The following is a 19013-nucleotide window of genomic DNA, read 5'->3' on the forward strand; positions in this document are numbered from 1 at the left end:
CGATCCCAGATCAGAGATAAAAAGAAGCAACAACAGGCATTTACTCACCACTCCTCGCTCCTGGACTGTCGGGAGATTAGGATAGTAATGTATGGAGGGGGCAGGATGTGGACAGTCTTAGGGCATGGCCAGATGTGGCGGAATTGCTCTGGAATTCCGCTGCAGACACTCCGCAGCGGAAATCCGCAGCGGACTCGTTTCTCCATTGCCTTCCACAGCTTTTTAGTAGGGTTCGTTTGCACGTTGCGGACAATTCCGCTGCGGAGCATAGGCTGCGGTGCGGAATTTGGTATCCGCAGCATACAATGGTTGTTGCGGACGTGTGGCGGACTGGTTGCGGACTCATTGCGGAATTTCTCCATTGACTTCAATGGAGATTCAAAATTCCGCAATGAAGTCCGTAGATGTTATGTAGATGTTATGTGTGCTGCGGAGCGTATTGGTTTTTTAACATGACATTTCTTCATTCTTGCTGGACCTATGTATTTCTAGGTCTACAGCCAGACTGAGGAAGTCAATGGGGCTCCCGTAATTACGGGTGACTACGTGTGTACACCCGTAATTACGGGAGCGTTGCTAGGCGACATCAGTAAATAGTCACTGTCCAGGGGGCTGAAAGAGTTAAGCGATCGGCAAGTAACTGTTTCTGCACCCTGGACAGTGACAACCGATCACAATATACATCAACCTGTAAAAAAAATAGAAGTTCATACTTACCGATAACTCCCTGCTTCTTCCTCCAGTCCGGCTTCCCAGGATGACGTTTCAGTCTAAGTGACGGCTGCAGCCAATCACAGGCTGCAGCGGTCACATGGACTGCCGCGTCATCCAGGGAGGTCGGGCTGGATGCCGAAAGAGGGACGCGTCACCAAGACAACGGCCGGTAAGTATGAAATTCTTTTACTTTCACTAGGGAAAGTGCTGTCCCTTCTCTCTATCCTGCACTGATAGAGAGAAGGGAAGTACTTTCACCTCAATACGCAACGGCTAGTCCGCATCAATTTAATGCCCATTTTGGGCAGATCCGCAACAGAATCTGCAACGCAGATTCTGTGCGGCATTGATGCGGACAGTTGCGGAAGAATTCCGCCACGTCTGGGCATGCCCTTATATGTCATGTCAGCATTTTTAAATGAATTAGTTGGGCAATGGGTAGCAAGTGAATGGACTTGCAGAAAAGAGAGTCAGTAAAGGAATAAGGGCAGAGGTGGATTAACTGGGCAAAGAGTTGAATTGGAGGTAAGGTGCATACTTGCATCAACTGCTTGACCCACATTCTGTAGCCATTGGTGCCATTTACTTAAAATCATGGTTTCATTTTTATACATGTGTAAAATATTATCAGGGTCACACTAGTCTGAGAGAATTTAGGGGATACTGTGATGGACCTGGACTCACAATAATGAAGCCCAAAGGTCCGGAAAAAGACAATTCTATTTGGAGCTGACAAATGAACACAAATATCCCATTAAACCTTGTTGATTATATGCCCTATACGAGTAATGATAGCAAATATTACAATTAAATGTAGACGTGCCTGTTATGTATAGATGGAGGGTGAGCTCTTAAGTAACTTTAGTCTGACACTAAATCGTATTATTGATGTTGTGCTACTTTTTGGATAACAAAGGGGAGAATCATAAGTTCACAAAGAATTCCACTTTTTATGGATAGCATGTAGCATGCTGGGTTCTAGTCGGGGGGGGGGGGGCTGATAGGGCATGTGCATCCAAAATAAAGTGCCAATCACCTAGTCTGCTTTATGAAGGGTACTTAGATACAAGGCTAAGATGAATAGTCGAATATTTACCCCAAATGATATAAAACGTAGCTACGACTCTGTGTTGCACCATTCAGCAGGGGTGTACATACCATAGAAACAGACCATGCAACTGCTAAGTGGCCCTTAGGGAGAGGAGCTCAGTTCTGGTAGGTCTTATACCATTTGTTACTGGATGGAAAGAACCTGTGCTTAGAGGCCCTTCTGTCTTGGATGGGAAAAGTTGGCACCCAAATGGCAGGAGCATTTTAATCTTTGCTATGAGACCCCCTCATTTCTTTGTACGGCACTGCCATTCGGTGCCTTATTGTGCACATCTTTTATAATGTACTCATACCAAATCAATAACATGGTGACCAACCTTGGTCTATATCTTCCTCCTTATAAATCTAAAATAATTATGATTATAATGTAGCTAAATAGCATCCAAGACTTACCTGCTAAACCACTTCAGGGAATTCTCCATCCCCTTGAGTAAGACAATTGTGCTTCAGCTAAGAATGTTAAAACCTCCAGTTTGGAGGATCAGGTTGGTAATTATGTTAATGGCCTTAGTTATGTTTTACAGTTTCATTGTGAAAAGCAGTTATGAAGCTCTGTGCTGCCTATTAACATGTCTTCTCTCACTTTGTGTTTTATCTGCAGCTGAATGTGGAGCATCTGCAACAAATAATGAAGGAATTCTGCTGTCTCCGAATTACCCACTGAACTATGAAAATAATCATGAATGTATTTACAGCATTCAAGTTCAAGCAGGAAAAGGAATCAATATTTCAGCCAGGACATTTCATTTAGCACAAGGAGATGTACTAAAAGTAGGTTATTTTTTCAACAATATTTAAGTTCTAAAAACATATTAACATAAGGACTCAAAAATTCCTGCTTAGGGTGGTCTCACACATACTGTATTGTTTTTGGGGAAAAAATACTCCTAGTTTTGTGGCATTTTTCCCATAGGCTTCTCTATAAGATTTGAAAATGGCGAAAAAAAATACATAAATGTAATGAATAAAAATTATCCCACCAATAAAAAAACAATGTATTCCCACACGAATAAGTATAATTCACTAGAATAGTGAGAAATTAAAATAAAAAATAACTTTTATTGATTGGCTCTAAATAATGAAGAACTTTTAGTATAATTCACACCATGCTAACATGGACCACACATATATATAAGCTTTATTTCTATACTCTCCCTGGATAGAAGGAGGGAAGAGAGATGAGTATATGTGATAAGCAGGGAGAGAGAGCCAACGTCAGAAGAGCCTCTTTTTTTGACCCTATAGCTAACAATACATCTAACTTCCTAATAATTGTTCTGTCTATCTGCACGTATTATTCTTGTATAATATGTTTATGTATAAGGGCCTGTTCACGTCAGCGTTGTCTTTCCGTTGAGGGGTTCTGTCGGAATGGAATGCGAGATACACTGTTTCCATAACTACCATTCAGTTCTATGGGACTTACGGAAACAGCGTAGCTGAGCAAGCCACGCTGTTTATGTAACTCACGACCATATAACCTTTTTCATGGTCGGAATTCACCTAATATATCCGCAACACAGAGTGGCTGAACGGGGTTTAGGGGGCTCCGTTCTGGAGATAGGTGCGGGTCCAGGAGGTGGCATATCCCCGTCTAACAGCTCATTGTGCCCCCCGCAACGAAATCGCGGGGGGGGGGGCAATGGTTGCTATGGCTGCCTGGGGGCCTAATGAAGCCCTCCGGCAGGGCTTAATAGATGCCTGTCAGAATCACGATATACTGCAATACATTAGTATTGCAGTATATCGTACAAGCGATCTAATGATCGCTGGTTGAAGTCCCCTAGGGGGACTAATAAAAAAAGTAAAAATGAGTTCAATAAAGTTTTTTTTGTGTAAAAAAAAAAACAATATTAAAAGTTTAAAAAAAAAAACCTTTTCCCATTTTCCCCCTAAAGCATAGTAAAAAAATAAATAAATAAACATAATTGGTATTGCCGCGTTCATAAAAGTCTGAACTATTACAATATATCATTATTTAACCCGCACGGTGAACGCTGTAAAAAAAAAAAAATTGAAAACCCCAGAATCTCTATTTTTTGGACACCTAATCTCCCACAAAAAATAAAATAAAAAGTGATCAAACCGTCGCATGTACCCCAAAATGGTATTATGAAAAACTACAGCTTATCCCGCAAAAAATAAGCCATCAGACCACTTAATCGACGGAAAAATAAAAAACTTATGGCTCTCGGAAATTGGCGACACAAAATAAATTTTCTTTTTTACACTTAGGTTTTTACTTGTAAAAGTAGTAAAGTATAGAAAAAACTATATATATTTGGTATCTGCGTAATCGTATTGACCCACAAAATACAGTTATTTTAAGATGTTTTATTGGCACAGTGAATTCTGTAAAAACGGCGAAAAAAACAATGGAGGAATCGCTGTTTTTTTCATTTTCTACCCCACAAATATTTTTTTTGCCCGTTTCTGAGTACATTATATGGCAAAATAAATGGTGCTACGAAAAACGACAACTCGTCCCGCAAAAATCAAGCCCTCATAGGACTATATCGACGGAAAAATAAAGACGTTCTGGCTTTTGGCAGGTGGGGAGCAAGAAACGAAAATGAAGATCTGAAAAAGGGCTGCGGCGGGAAGGGGTTAAAGTCATACCCTCATGAACGCTAAGCCACATCTTCCTGCCTTGGCAAGCGGATTTCGGTGGGACATGAGGCTCAGTGTTTATGAGATTATCACTTGGAGTTTTTAATGTACAAAACAATTTGAACATTTTGCTTTGTAAGGGATGAAATATTACACTTTGTACTTTGATTTTAAGATGAAAAAGCTGTGGAAATATGACCATATTTTATCCTATAAACCTTCAAATCGAGCAGGGAATATTTTAGTGCAGTTAACCAAATATTAGATGTCATATTGGACATACACTGTGTAATTAATTCTCCCGGATGATGGATAAGAAACCCTGATTCTCAACTGAATAATTCTCAATATTGTTTAGTCAAAATGCATTCACAGAACCGTGTTCTGCTTCACTCGTTTTTCAAGAACAGTCGTCTGCAACTTCGGCCCCATTCCAAGTTCATTTCAAAAGTCATTTATCTTTCTATTGTTCTGCTGTCATGCCCCAAGGCAAACCGATCATTTGAATGTATTCAAAGCGTTAAGACTTTATTTACAAATTAAGTTGAGAAAGTACAATAACATTAGTTCCTATTTGATTCTATAAAATCCTCGCCAGTATTTAACTTGTATGTGTTTTACAGGACTAGGAAAACATGGCTTCTTTCTTCCAAAAACAGTGCCACACCTGTCCATGGGTTGTGTTTGGTATTGCAGCTCAATTCCATTGAAGTCAACGGGACTGAGCTGCAATACCACACATAGCCTGTGGACAAGTGTGGTGCTGTTTTTGGAAGAATGCAGCCAGCCATATTTTTCTAATCCTTGACAACCCCTTTGAGTCCCAGTTTTTCGCTGATTCTATTAAAATCATCTTTTCACCACACTTTACCTTAGACTCTACAAAAATTTAAAATTATAAAATTTAAAGCGCACAGAGGTACAGTATGGACCTATAGTGTATATCGGGCAATGGACGCAGATCCAGGGTGCATGATGCCTCAGGCCCATGCACACGACCATATTTTTCATCAGTAATTACGGACCATTCATTTATGTTGGCCACGGACACCTTTCAGTATTTTTACTGATGGGTGGCCATGCTGAAAAAACTATAGAACCTGTCCTATTCTTGTCAGTAATTATGGAAAGGACTCTCCCATAGAAGCCTATAGGCGCTTACATAAATACAGACGGCTACTGATGTGCATCCTTAAACCGTCCATATTTACGGAAGCATTGCTAGGCAACATACCGATGACATCATTTGCAACCTCCCTCTTTTTGTACGGATCCGTGTATATGGATGAAATACGGATGCCTACTGATCCGTATTTACGGTCAGTATTTCGGGCTAGATGAAAATACTGTCGTGTGCATGGGGCCTAATACGTAGAACTTAATGTTTAGTCTAGTTGCCATTATCTAGTAAGAGTGTATTCACACGTACAGGTTTTGATCAGGTTTTGTTCGGGGTTTTTTTTAATAATGTTTTTGAAACCAAAATTAGAAGTGAATTCAAAAAGAGGAGAATTAGTATCTGTCCTTTATACTCTTTCCATTTATGATTCCCACATGGTTTTGTCTTGACCTGCACATGTGAATACACCCTAAACAGATTTATTGACTATCTTATGAATTGTTGTATAATTACTTATTGTTGTATAATTACTCGCCTGGTGCCGATGTGTCCTCGCTCGTCCGACACGATGCAGGAACTGGGGAAGTGACGTCACAGCGTGATCTCTCGAGAACACGCTGTCTGTCTGTGCACTGCCAAGAAGCTGGGTGTTAACGAAGAGAAGTGGATGATGCTGCGGCCCCTTTATTCTCAGGATTTATTCTCAGGATCGGTGGGGGTCCCAAAGGTTGTACCCCCACCAATCATAAAATGATGGCAAATCCTATCGAATTATATCACTGTATAAGATAATAATAACCCTTTAATAAAGAAGCTGTATGAGTAAGTTACTTACCTTTACATAAAACCTTAAGTGAACATGTCGGGTGGCCCCGTCCACTTTCAGAAAATGATGACTTTTATGTCGACTTTTCAGAAAACTGGCATAGAAAAGTTGTTAAATTCCCCCACTGGAGGGTATATATCAAAAGGTGTCCGCCAGTTTTCTGATTTAAAAAAGTAGAACATTTTGCCACACGTCATAGTTGCACTAAAATTTTTGACTGTTCTAACTACCCAAACAAACTATTCTAACTACCCTGGGACATTTAACGTTCCACTATATCTAAAGTGTCTTTTGTCAGAGGCCTTTTAACCAAAAGGCAATTTATCAAATAATTATTTTTAGTATTTATTCATAAATATTAAAAAATGTTTACTATATTTACCAACATCTTGTCAAGACCTCTCCATGTTGACGTGACATAATCTAATAATTACATGTGTGATTACTGTACATGAATGTACCTCCTTGTGTTTCAGATATACGATGGGAGAGACAACACAGCACATTTAATGGGGGCCTTTACAGCATCTTCTCTGAGAGGACTGACATTGAGCAGCACATCAAACCATATATGGTTGGAATTTAATTCAGACTCAGACGTGAATGATGAAGGTTTCCAATTGGTTTATACCAGTGAGTATTATTATTAGTGATAACATTTTAAAAATGTAAATAAAGTTATTGAAATTCAAAAACATAAATAATACCCTTGTTTGAGCCAAAAAATTGTTTATCACATCCAGATTTTGAATGGTAGCAGAATCTGTGTTGTCGATTTCTCTGTCAAAACTTTAAAGGGATGATTAACTCTGCTACATCTGTATTCATGCACTATGTATAGAACAAGTTAATACTTCTTTAATTGTTTTAACCATTTTTTAGGTTTTGAACTTTCACATTGTGAAGACCCTGGAGTGCCACAATTTGGATACAAAATCAGTGACCAGGGACATTTTGCTGGAAGCACCATCATCTATGGATGTAACCCTGGGTACACACTCCATGGAAGCAGTCTGTTGAAATGCATGACTGGAGAGAGGAGGGCATGGGACTATCCCCTACCATCTTGTATTGGTAATATACATATATTATGTGTATTTTGTTCAAGGCCTTTTTATTTTTATCAACAACAATTAATAAGGCATTTCAAATGCTAAAATTATATTGATGCTATATTAAAGGGATTGTCTGGTTTCAGCAAATTAATGTGTGTTGGTTATTTCTAAAATTAAAAGTTATACAATTTACCAATATACTTTCTGTATTAATTCCTCAAGGTTTTCAAGAACTCTGCTTGTTGTTATTCAGCAGGAAGCTTCATTGTTTACTTCCAGTTGATAAAATTATGTCCATGGTCATGTGATATACACATAGGTGCACGGCTTGTTACAGTTACATTATGTGTATGAGAGCTGTGTATTCTAAAGATCCCAGGACCTGTGTGTCCATCACATGACCCTGTAACAATCGCAGGACCTGTGTGTCCATCACATGACCCTGTAACAATCGCAGGACCTGTGTGTCCATTACATGACCCTGTAATGATCCCAGCACCTGTGTGTCCATCACATGACCCTGTAACAATCCCAGGACCTGTGTGTCCATCACATGACCCTGTAATGATCCCAGCACCTGTGTGTCCATCACATGACCCTGTAATGATCCCAGCACCTGTGTGTCCATCACATGACCCTGTAACATTCCCAGGACCTGTGTGTCCATCACATGACCCTGTAATGATCTCAGCACCTGTGTGTCCATCACATGACCCTGTAATGATCCCAGCACCTGTGTGTCCATCACATGACCCTGTAATGATCCCAGCACCAGTGTTTCCATCACATGACCCTGTAATGATCCCAGCACCTGTGTGTCCATCACATGACCCTGTAATGATCCCACCACCTGTGTGTCCATCACATGGCCATGGACAGAATTTAATTCCCTTGGAGTGAACATGAATATTCCTAATGAATAACAACGAGTAGAGATTTTGAAAACTGCCAGGAATTAATACAAAAAGTTTTTGGGAAAATTGTATAACTTTTAATTATACAGAAAACTTGAATTTGCTGAAACTGGGCAACCTTTGTAACCGTGGTCCATTATAGATGTTGATTATAATTTTCTAGCAAACTTATTAAAAAATATATATAATATAAAGCAAAAGAGCAAAAGCTAATTCAAACATGAGGCACACGTGGCCACATTGAGCACCAAAGATTTTTGAAGACCCCCGACAATGTAATCAACTGGGATACTGTATACTGTATATAGATGATTCAATGGAGGATTTAATGCACTCAAGTCTGTTCACATACACGTCTGAGAGTTGTCTCTATGAGATACTAATTTAGTTGGCCCATGGTGTACTGATCTGACTATCATCATTCCCTGGATGATTTGCATAGGATAACATTTGGTATTTTTGAACACATTACTGTTGCATTGTTACATGTCTGTAAAGTTCACAGTAGAACAGGGGATAGGAGCAGCACTGCGTAAATAGCCAAGAAAACGGTTGGTGCTAGCTTCAAAAATAAGGAGCGACGTGCTCCTCATGCATATATCCAAGAAACGAGACTAGAAGCAGCACTCAGCAAAAAATGTGAATTTATTCACCCAACACAGCAACGTTTCACTTCCTCCATGGAAGCATTTTCAAGTGCTGCTTCTAGTCTCGTTTCTTGGATGTCTGTAAAGTTGTTACTCTAGATTGCCTTTGGACATCTAGGCTACTCAACCCTGACATTAGTTTCGGGACACAACTATCCATAATGCCCTAGCTGCCACTGAAGTCATAGAAAGTTCAAGTAGTCATCCTTCATGTAGTCATTCTATTGACTGAAATTTTTAGCCAATGTATTTAATTTTTGAAAGTTTAATATTAAAAATAACGCTTTCCCAACGTAACACTAAATATTTCTAAAGGGCTCCATTAGGCCAATGGAGGCATTCGTTGGTATAACTTTTTATTAGCTATTAAAAGTGTAGGAGACTACGTTATTTCATCCCACAAAATCAGCAAAGAAATATACTGCACGGATTCCATTTTTATAACATGGGAGTCTATGGGTGACGTATGCCACTGTATGACATACAAAGAGGAAAAAAGGAGTGCTACTGTATGACATACATCACAGTCATACATTTAATGTATGCATCATAGGCTTTCAATAGATTTTCAGGACGTATACATTAAACAGACGCCATAATAGTCTATGGGTGAGGATGCGTGTGTTTCATGCCCAAAAGTGGCATCATTCATCCATAGACTATAATGATATCCATTCAAAACATATGTCACGAGAAGAGTCATAAGAGTTTATTACGTATCCATTTAACGTACACCATTATAGTCTATGGTGAAGGATGCCAGTGTTAGGCATCTGTCACACCCTACATTTAACATCTACATCAGGAGCTTTGCCCAGCATATACATTAAACTTAGAAAAAAAATATGAAGTATGAACAGGGCCTTATATGGATATCTTAAGAAAATAGAAGGACTTATTAACAAAAATTATGTATTTTTTTAAAAGGATCCCTTTGCATACACTGTGTTATGCCTAATGCAGTGCCTGAGGGGTAGAGCCTAATTCAGTGTCTAAGGGGTGGTGTATAATGCAGTCCCTGAGCCGTGGTGCCTCATGCACTGTCTGATGGGTGGTGCCCTTATTCAGTGTCTGAGGGGTGGCGCCTAATTCAGTGTCTGAGGGGTGATGCCTAATTCAGTGTCTGAAGGGTGCTACATGGTGCAGTATATAAGGAGTGGTGGTAAATACAGTGCCTGATGGGGTGGTGTCTAATGCAGTGTCTGAGGGGTGGTGTATAATGCAGTCTCTGAGCCAAGGTGCCTCATACACTGTCTGAGGGGTGGTGCCTAATTCAGTGTCTGAGGGATGGTGCCTAAAGCAGTGTCTGCGGGTGCTGCCTAGTGCAGTATATAATGAGTGGTGGTAAATACAGTGCCTGATGGGGTGGTGCCTAATGCAGTGTATGAGGGGTGCTGCCTAATACAGTGTCTAAGGAGTGTTTGTAAATGCATTGCCTGAGGGGTGTTGCCTAATGCAGTGTCTGAGGAATGCTGATGCGGTGTCTGAGAAGTAGTGCTAATGCAGTGTCTGAGAGGGATGCCTATTGCAGTGTCTGCGGTGTGGTGCTAAATGCAATGTCTGAAGGGTATTGCATGATATAGACTATCATAGAACTCCTGAGAGAGAATCCCTGTGTCATGCCCCACTACCTCAGACCCTGCAATAGGCACAACATCAGTTTTACCTAGTGTGAATGACCCTTTTGAATGGTAGATGAAGTGTGATAAAAGTAACAGGGAAGATTTACTGTTCAAAATACGCCTAAATTCTGGCTCAAATTGAGCCCACATTTATTAACTGTTTAGACAATTTTTCAACAGACTCAACAATAGGCATGGTTTAGCGGAAGGGGGCGTTTGTGCAAAAAACTGACGTAAACTAAGCCAACTAATAGGTCATATAAGGAAGGGAAAAGTTTCCAGCATGCATAGCGAGATGAGCCAAACTTATAGTGTGCACCACTTTGATAAATTTGATGCATTTTATGACTGCCTTGTCTATGTTTACACTGTATAAAACTTAGACAGTAGTGGTGAATCTGCCCCACTGTAGAAAGTAGACCATCTTAGATAAGGGAGAGTGTTAAACATTGGCATAAGGATGTTGGTGGCGCCAACTACGACTACAGTCCTGCCCTTTTAATCATAAACTCCATCTTATTATAAGCTTATTTCACTAGTTACTTTGTGAATGCCAGCATCACTTTTCTTATTATAAACTTGTCATAAAGATTATTTTATAAATTATGATTCTTTGAAACATCTAAAGGTTATGTACGCCTTTGAAAGGGATTTTTTTTTTTTTCTTTAATAAAAAGGTCAATCAGTATGTTTGGTGCAACTTTCTAATTATGTTTTCATTAAAAATTATTGTTACTTTTTGAGATACAGCTGCTTTGTATTCTCTATACAGAGCAGCTATATAGTTTGCTAAGACCTGAATCTGTCAATCTCATCAGGAGTTCAGTGTCAGCGGGACCTGTGTGTTTCTGACATGCAGGATGCGCCTGTAATCTATCACATCAAAGTTATGAACTTAGCTTTGATAGATTACAGGTGGATCCTGTGTGTCATAGACACGCAGGACCCGCTTTTACTGAACCCGTCAGTCCCTGACGGGTACAGGATTCAGCGAACGATACAGCTGCTCTGTATGCAGAATACAAAGCAGCTGTATCTCAAAGAGTAAAAGTAATTTTTAATAGAAATGAATCAGAAAGCTGTACCAAACATACTGAATGACCTTTACATATATATATATATATATATATATATATATATATATATATATATATATATATATATATATATATATAGTGTGTCAATCAGTATGTTTGGGGCAGCTTTCTAATTTGTTTTTATTAAAAATTATATGATATAGTGTAGAAGCCTTCAAAAAATTTTATTTTTTGCTAATACACTGTCGCTATGAGTTTCTTGATATCTTGTTTACTAGTATATTTAATCATGGCACTGATTGGATATTTATTATTGTCTCATACTAGCTGAATGCGGTGGTCGTTTCAAGGGAGAATCATCTGGTAGAATTTTATCACCTGGATACCCTTTTCCTTATGACAATAATCTACGCTGCACTTGGGTAATTGAAGTGGACCTTGGCAATATTGTAAGGTAAAGACATTGCAAACTCAGTTACATGTTAGATAATGGGAAATTTAACTTTGAACTTTGCAACTCAAAAGCTGAGGAAACACAATGATGTTGGCAAAGGCCTAACTTGAAGCTATTGGGCCCATGATCATGTACCAGAACCCACTCCCTAACCATGATATGCTATTGTGTAGGATCTTTACATTTTATTAAAGTTAAAGGGTTTTTCCCATAATCAATATTTATCCCCTATCCACAGAATAGGTGATAAATATCTGATCGGTTGGGGTCCAACCGCTGACATCAGTTATTGTCAATTGTCATTCCTGGGAGCCCCATTCATTTCTGTTGGGCTGCCGAGCGCTATCTTTGGCAGCCCCATAGAAATGAATGGAGCGGTGGCTGAGCATGTGCACTACCATTCCATTCATTTCTATGGGGCTGCTCAAGATAGCGCTCGGCAGCCCCATAGAAATTAATAGGGCGGTCGTCGAGCAAGTGCACTACCAATTCATTCCTCTGGGGCTCCCAAGAGTGGCAAGACAAGCAAGTTCTCGTGATCGATGGGGGCCTCAGTGGTTGGACCCCCATCAATCAGATATTTATCACCTATAATGTGGATATATAATAAATTTTGATTATGGGAAACCACCTATAATTTTTTATTTCTATAACAATATGGCTATGCATACAGTTACTATATTATTGTATAAATATCATGAGAGTCCTTTACATATGTGCATTGTTCCTCTATTATTCCACTATTCTCGGTTATGTGGTGAAGGAGTCTTCGGGCCCCCTCAAGGACCAGGTACCAGGTGTGACGGCACCCTTGGTACTCCTATACATGTCCGTCACAGTCTTGCTTTTGTTTTCTAAACTTTATTGTAAATATAAATTGATGGAATTTGATCGGTTTCAACAATCAATGGTTTTATTTTTTTTTTAATTGCCGTGTCCTTTTTGAACAGAAATGACTTGTCTTGTTCTGGTTGTAAAAAAACCTATAGACAATCAGATCATCTGAATGCTCCTATTACCATTACAGTTTTGTGTTGGGTTATGGAAGAGATCTTAACGTTATAAAAAATATCAATAGGCCATCAATATCTGATCGGTCGGGGTCCGACACCCGGCTGGTTAGTGGGGGTGCTGGGAGTCGGACCCCGACCGATCAGCTATTGATGGCCTATACTAAGGATAGGCCATCAATTTTTTGGGACTGAGCAACCCCTTTAAACCGATGAGGTTTCTCAAATAAAAAATCGGACTGCTCCCTTTTGATGTAACCTATGTGTGTGTCATGCAAAAATGACCACCTATCTGTTCTGTAAATGAAAACCCTTAGCGGAACTCCAGTAACTTGGATGGAAGATCATCTTTAATAATGTTACAAAGGTTTATTATACCGGTGATTTTTAATATCCGCATAATTATGTATGTAATATGTGGTTTGTAGCTGTTTATTGGAACAAACAGTACTGAAAACTATGTGAGGCAGTACAGTCAAATCCCACAACTAATCCGTATGGGAGTATGGCTAATTAATCATGACAACTGCCTCAGATCTGTTGTGTTACACATAGAATCACAGTATTGAATAGAGAATAGAAGTCAATATTAGCTTGTAGTAAATACATAAAAAATCCTCAGTAACAAAAATGGACGGAAATAAAACACACATATGGGAACGATAACCTCATCAGCAGGTTTCTGTAGCTTTGATACTATTATAATGTTTTTATGGAATATAAAGATTTTGAAAGGGAACCTGTCATCAGTTTGGACTACCCTAAGACGCCATAACCGCTATATAGGTGCTAAAGAGATATTTCAGAACATATATAGCATCTGTAATAAAGCATACCGTATATAAAGACGTTTCACCAACTCCTATGCTGTATGGAAATTACTCTTAAAGTATCTGCTGGGCATATTTTCAGCAGGTAAGGGTCCAGCGATCACAGCAACAAACCCTCCCATCTAGGCTTGATTGACATCTCTGACGTCACCTGCGTTATCCACTGCTCCCTGAAAAAGAGGTCAATCCAGCCTAGATGGGAGGGGTTGCCACCAAGATCGAAGGACACTTGCCCGCTGAAGAAACAAACATCCAGTGGACACTTTTAAAGTAATTTGCATATGGCACAAAAGTTATTTAAACAAAAGTATCTGCTTTTTAAAAAAAACAACAATAAAAAACAGCGCCACTCAACTGAATGAGGATGTGATGCAATACCAGACAAAGCCCATAGGCAAGAGTGGCGCTGTTTCTGGAAAAATACCCTTTCTGTGATCCCATATAATCCCTTAATGTTATTTTATCTGAGGAAATAAGGGAATGAAACATGCAGAGATAATAATTAATGATAATAAGTTGAGCAAACCCTCCAATGTCTTGCTTTTTTAACTGGGTTTTCCAGCTTGAATTTATTCATTGTAAAAGGAGCTGTATACATCATCTATTGCCAATGGTCGATCCTGTGTTATCTATATCTAGGTGTTACCTGTCATTGTAATCCTGCTTGTGATGATACTGAGATGACTGCTGAGAAGTGATCTCTACAGAACAGGAAGGGTCAGTCTATTATAAGTGGAGGATCCTTTGTTACCTATATATATATATATAGAGGTATTACCTGTCATTGTATTCCTGCCTGTGATGAAAATGCGATGACTGATAAGAAGTGATCTCTGCAGAACAGGAAGCGTCAGTCTTTTGCTAGGCTCAGTGGTCATTGGGAAAACCTGCATTCAATGTTTAACATAGAAATTTGATTTAAACAAACATTATTTTTCTGGTGATATATTCTTTTTTTTTTTTGCCATCGATATTTTTATTGAAATATATTTTTTCAAAATAACAAATATATACACAATAACCACAGACACATGGTTGTACAAAAACGCAGTATAGCACATAATATACTTAGTACATAGAACTGGCATAATGTCGTAAATGGATATATTCTTTTTAAGACAATTCTCCCATTCTTACCAGGAAGATTTAGTACACAGAAGAAATATAGGCAATGCTTGGTGGGGTATACTAAAGCTGGTGACGTATGTTAAAGGCTCAATCTATGTTGCTGAGAAAACCGGGCACAGTTGTGATTATTTTGTGTAAAAAGAAGACTTTGAAAGTGGCAAAGATACGGCAGGTAGTTTTATGGGTAAATAAGTGAACTCAGTAAGCTGCCAAGATGGAACACAGCAGGGAAAGAGAGTGGGATTTAAGATAAAGGTAAGTTATCAATAAGTTATTAGACTAGTGGAAGAGATCTGAAGAGTTGCAGTAAACAGCTGGGGTATATTAAGAATAGGAAGCGTGTCTATGTGAAGTTTTATTTGGAAAATGTATGACATGTCCTAGAAACTACACGATAGAAAGCCAATCAAGTAATGTAGACATTATTTGTCGATAGCTCCTAGCTAGGGGGGGGGAAGGGGTTGGTTGAGTGCTCATTGATCGGTGCTCGTTTGCTCCATTCACAAGGAGCAATGATCAGCAATGTATGGGGACAAGCCATTGTTACTACGATCGCTCGTTCCCATACATTTCTATCATGCTGGCAGCACGTCTCTCCCTGTGCTGCCAACAACAATAATATTTCTTGCTTCATAATTGATAAGATCAGGCGTTGAACGAGTGTTTGCTCGTTCATCGGCTAATCGTTGCCCTGTTTATACAGGGCAATGATCGGGAACGATCATTCATATGAATGCTCATTTGCCCCATCATAGGCCGTGTAAGGGTCCTTAGATGCAGGACAAGGTCACCAAGGTGCATTTTAGCCTTTTTCTGAAGGCCAAAGTACGACTCCGGAAACAGGCTTCTGGAGAGTTGCAGATCTATTTGTACATAGTTGACTTGGTGGCAATGACACTAAAATGTATTTGGAATATGAAAGTGTACAATAATACAAAAAGGTGTCATAAATCTTGGCAGAGATTTACCACCTCTTTTCATCATTGTCATTTTCTCCACCAAATGTTCAGATTAACCATTCTTCTTAACCCCTTAAGGACATGGGCTAGTTGGCATGTTCAAGATGCAGCCCCATTTTTCAAATTTGACATCAGTCACTTTATCTGGTAATAACTTTAGAATACATTCACCTATCCAAGCGATTCTGAGATTGTTTTCTCGTGACACATTGTACTTCAAGTGAGTGGTAAAATTTGGTCGATACATTCAGTGTTTACTTGTGAAAAACACAGAAAAATTTTGAGAAAATTGAAAAAAAATTGTATTTTTCTAAATTTAAATGTATTTGCTTGTAAAACAGGTAGTAATAACACAAAATAGTTACTAGTTTACATAACCTATATATCTGCTTTATGGTTGTATCATTTTTTGAACATCCTTTTATTGTTCTAGGATGTTACATGGCTTAGAACTTTAGCAGAAATTTCTCACATTTTCAAGAAAATTTCAAAAGCTTTTTTCTTTTTTTTTAGGGACCGGTTCAGTTCTGAAATGGCTTTGAGGGCCCTATATATTAGAAACCCATATAAATCGCCCCATTTACAAAACTGCACCCCTCAAAGTATTCAAAACAGCATTTAGAAAGTTTCTTAACCCTTTAGGCGTTTCACAGGAATTAAAGTGTAGCTAAACGTTCGGCAAACTTCTGACATGTCATAGTGACATGTCAGAAGTTTGGATTGGTGGGGGTCCGAGCACGGAGACCCCCACCAATCGCTAGAATGAAGCAGCTGAAGCACTCGTGTGAGCGTTCAGCTGCTTCATGTCTGATCGGCTTTTTCCGGAAATAAATGTATTGTGTACGGACTCAATACAAAGTCTATGAGCCCGTATTCCGATACATCGGCTTTCCGAAAAAAGCCGAACAGAGACGAAGCAGCTGATCGCTCACACGAGTACTTCAGCTGCTTCGTTCTAGCAATTGGTGGGGGTATCCGTGCTCGGACCCTCACCAATCCAAACTTATGACATGTCACTATGACATGTCAGAAGTTTGTCGAACGTTTAGCTTTAAAGCAAAGTAGAGGTGAAATTTACAACTTTCAGGTTTTTTTTGCAGAAAATCTATTTAATCGATCTTTTTCTGTAACACAGAAAGTTTTACCAGAGAAACACAACTCTATATATTTTTTTACCATATTCTGCAGTTTTTAAAAATATCCGACATGTGGCCCTAGTGTGGTAATGGACTGAAGCACTGGCCTCAGAAACAAAAGAGCACCTTGTGGATTTTGGGCCCTCCTTTTTATTAGAATATATATTAGGCACCATGTCAGGTTTGAAGTTGTCTTCTGGTGCCAAAACAGTTGAAACATCTTCAAAAATACACCATTTGGCAAACTACACCCCACAAGGAATTTATCAAGAGGTATAGTGAGCATTTTGACCCAACAGATTTCTTTGCTGAATTTAGTGAAATGAGGCCGTGAAAATGAAAATCTAAATTTTTCCCATAATAGGTAGAGATTTTAAATTTTTACAAGGCATTAAGGAGAAAGAGCACCCCAACATTTGAAAAGCAATTTCTGCCGATTACAACAATACCCCATATGGGGTAATAAACTGCTGTTTGGACCCACGGCATGGCTCAGAAGGGAAGGTGCGCTATTTGGCTTTTGGAGCTCAAGTTTTTCTGGAATGGTTTTTGGGTGCCATGTCTCATTTGCAAAGCCCCTGAGGGACCAAAAATGTGGAAACCCCCCAAAAGTTTTTGGGAAATTACACCCCTGAAGGATTTTATAATAACCCATATGTGGTCATTAACAGGTGTTTGGACACATGGCAGAGCTCAAAAGCGATGTAGCGCCATTTGGCTTTGGAGCTCAAATTTAGCTGGAATGGTTTTAGGGTGCAATGTTGCATTTGCAATGCCCCTGCGGGGCCAAAACAGTAGAAACCGACCATAAAGTGTCCGCATTTGGGAAACTACACCTCTTAAGGAATCTATCTAGGGGTATGCAGAATTTATTGGATTTATGTAATGACGGGGTAGGGAGACAGACAGGTGAGCCCTAATCTACCCGCCACTCAGTCCCTGCCTACTTGCACGACCCGTCCTAGGCGAAGCGTACAACTGGGCGACGGTCCCTACGCTCAATATGTGCGCGACAGACAAACAGACAAGGGTACACAGAAGCTAAGGGAAATGGGGCAACATCGTGAGAAACAAGAGTAGTCAAACCAGGAGTATACGAGGTACCAAACGCAGAGCAGGAGCGTAGTCCGTAAAGACAGGGTCAAAATGAAGCAGAGGTCAATAGTAATAGCTGGAACAGCAGAGCCAGGAAACAAGAGAGAATCACAGGCAAAGATAAGAAGCAAATGAAGGTATACATAGACCAAGGGCGGGAGCTAGAACCGTCTGGCCAGGCTGTGATAGGTTCTCCCACTCCTGAGCCTACCAGCCTGAGTGGTAGCAGATCGAGTCACTCTATCAGACCTAGGAGCAGATGCAGACTGATAACCACGGGCGTCGACACAGAAGCTGTGTCTGGCAGATCCTTTACAGTACCCCCCCTTTTATGAGGGGCCATTGGACCCTTCCTAGGTGGACCTGGCTTATGGGGAACCGAAGGTGGAACCTCCTGAGCAATACCCCAGTGAGAACATCCTGGGCGGGTACCCAAGTCCTCTCCTCAGGCCCGTATCCTCTCCAATGGACCAGGTACTGGAGGGAGCCTTGGACCATCCTGCTTTCCACAATCTTGGCCACCTCGAATTCTACCCCTTCAGGGGTGAGAACAGGGACCGGAGGTTTCCTCGAGGTAACCAAGGATGGGGAGCAGCATTTCAGGAGGGAGGCATAAAACACGTCGTGTATTTGAAAAGACAGGGGTAACTCCAGCCGGAAGGAGACAGGGTTAACCTCAATGACCTTGTACGGCCCTATAAACCGGGGAGCAAATTTTTTGGACGCGACCTTAAGGCGCAAATTTT

The 19013-nt window shown here is 39.9% G+C and overlaps 1 protein-coding gene across 6 annotated transcripts in view; it reads left to right on the plus strand.

Moving 5' to 3' along the window:
• Positions 1-19013, plus strand: part of CSMD3 (CUB and Sushi multiple domains 3) — a 1175227-nt gene that overhangs the window by 737519 nt on the left and 418695 nt on the right. For all 6 annotated transcript variants that reach the window (XM_075825814.1, XM_075825808.1, XM_075825809.1 and 3 more), the window contains 4 exons: positions 2426-2595; positions 6857-7013; positions 7263-7454; positions 11983-12109. In XM_075825814.1, coding sequence (XP_075681929.1) covers positions 2426-2595; positions 6857-7013; positions 7263-7454; positions 11983-12109 — 646 coding nt within the window. The remainder of the gene's footprint in view (positions 1-2425; positions 2596-6856; positions 7014-7262; positions 7455-11982; positions 12110-19013) is intronic.

Source organism: Rhinoderma darwinii, chromosome 5, assembly GCF_050947455.1.
Source record: "Rhinoderma darwinii isolate aRhiDar2 chromosome 5, aRhiDar2.hap1, whole genome shotgun sequence".
NCBI classification, from domain to species: domain Eukaryota; kingdom Metazoa; phylum Chordata; class Amphibia; order Anura; family Rhinodermatidae; genus Rhinoderma; species Rhinoderma darwinii.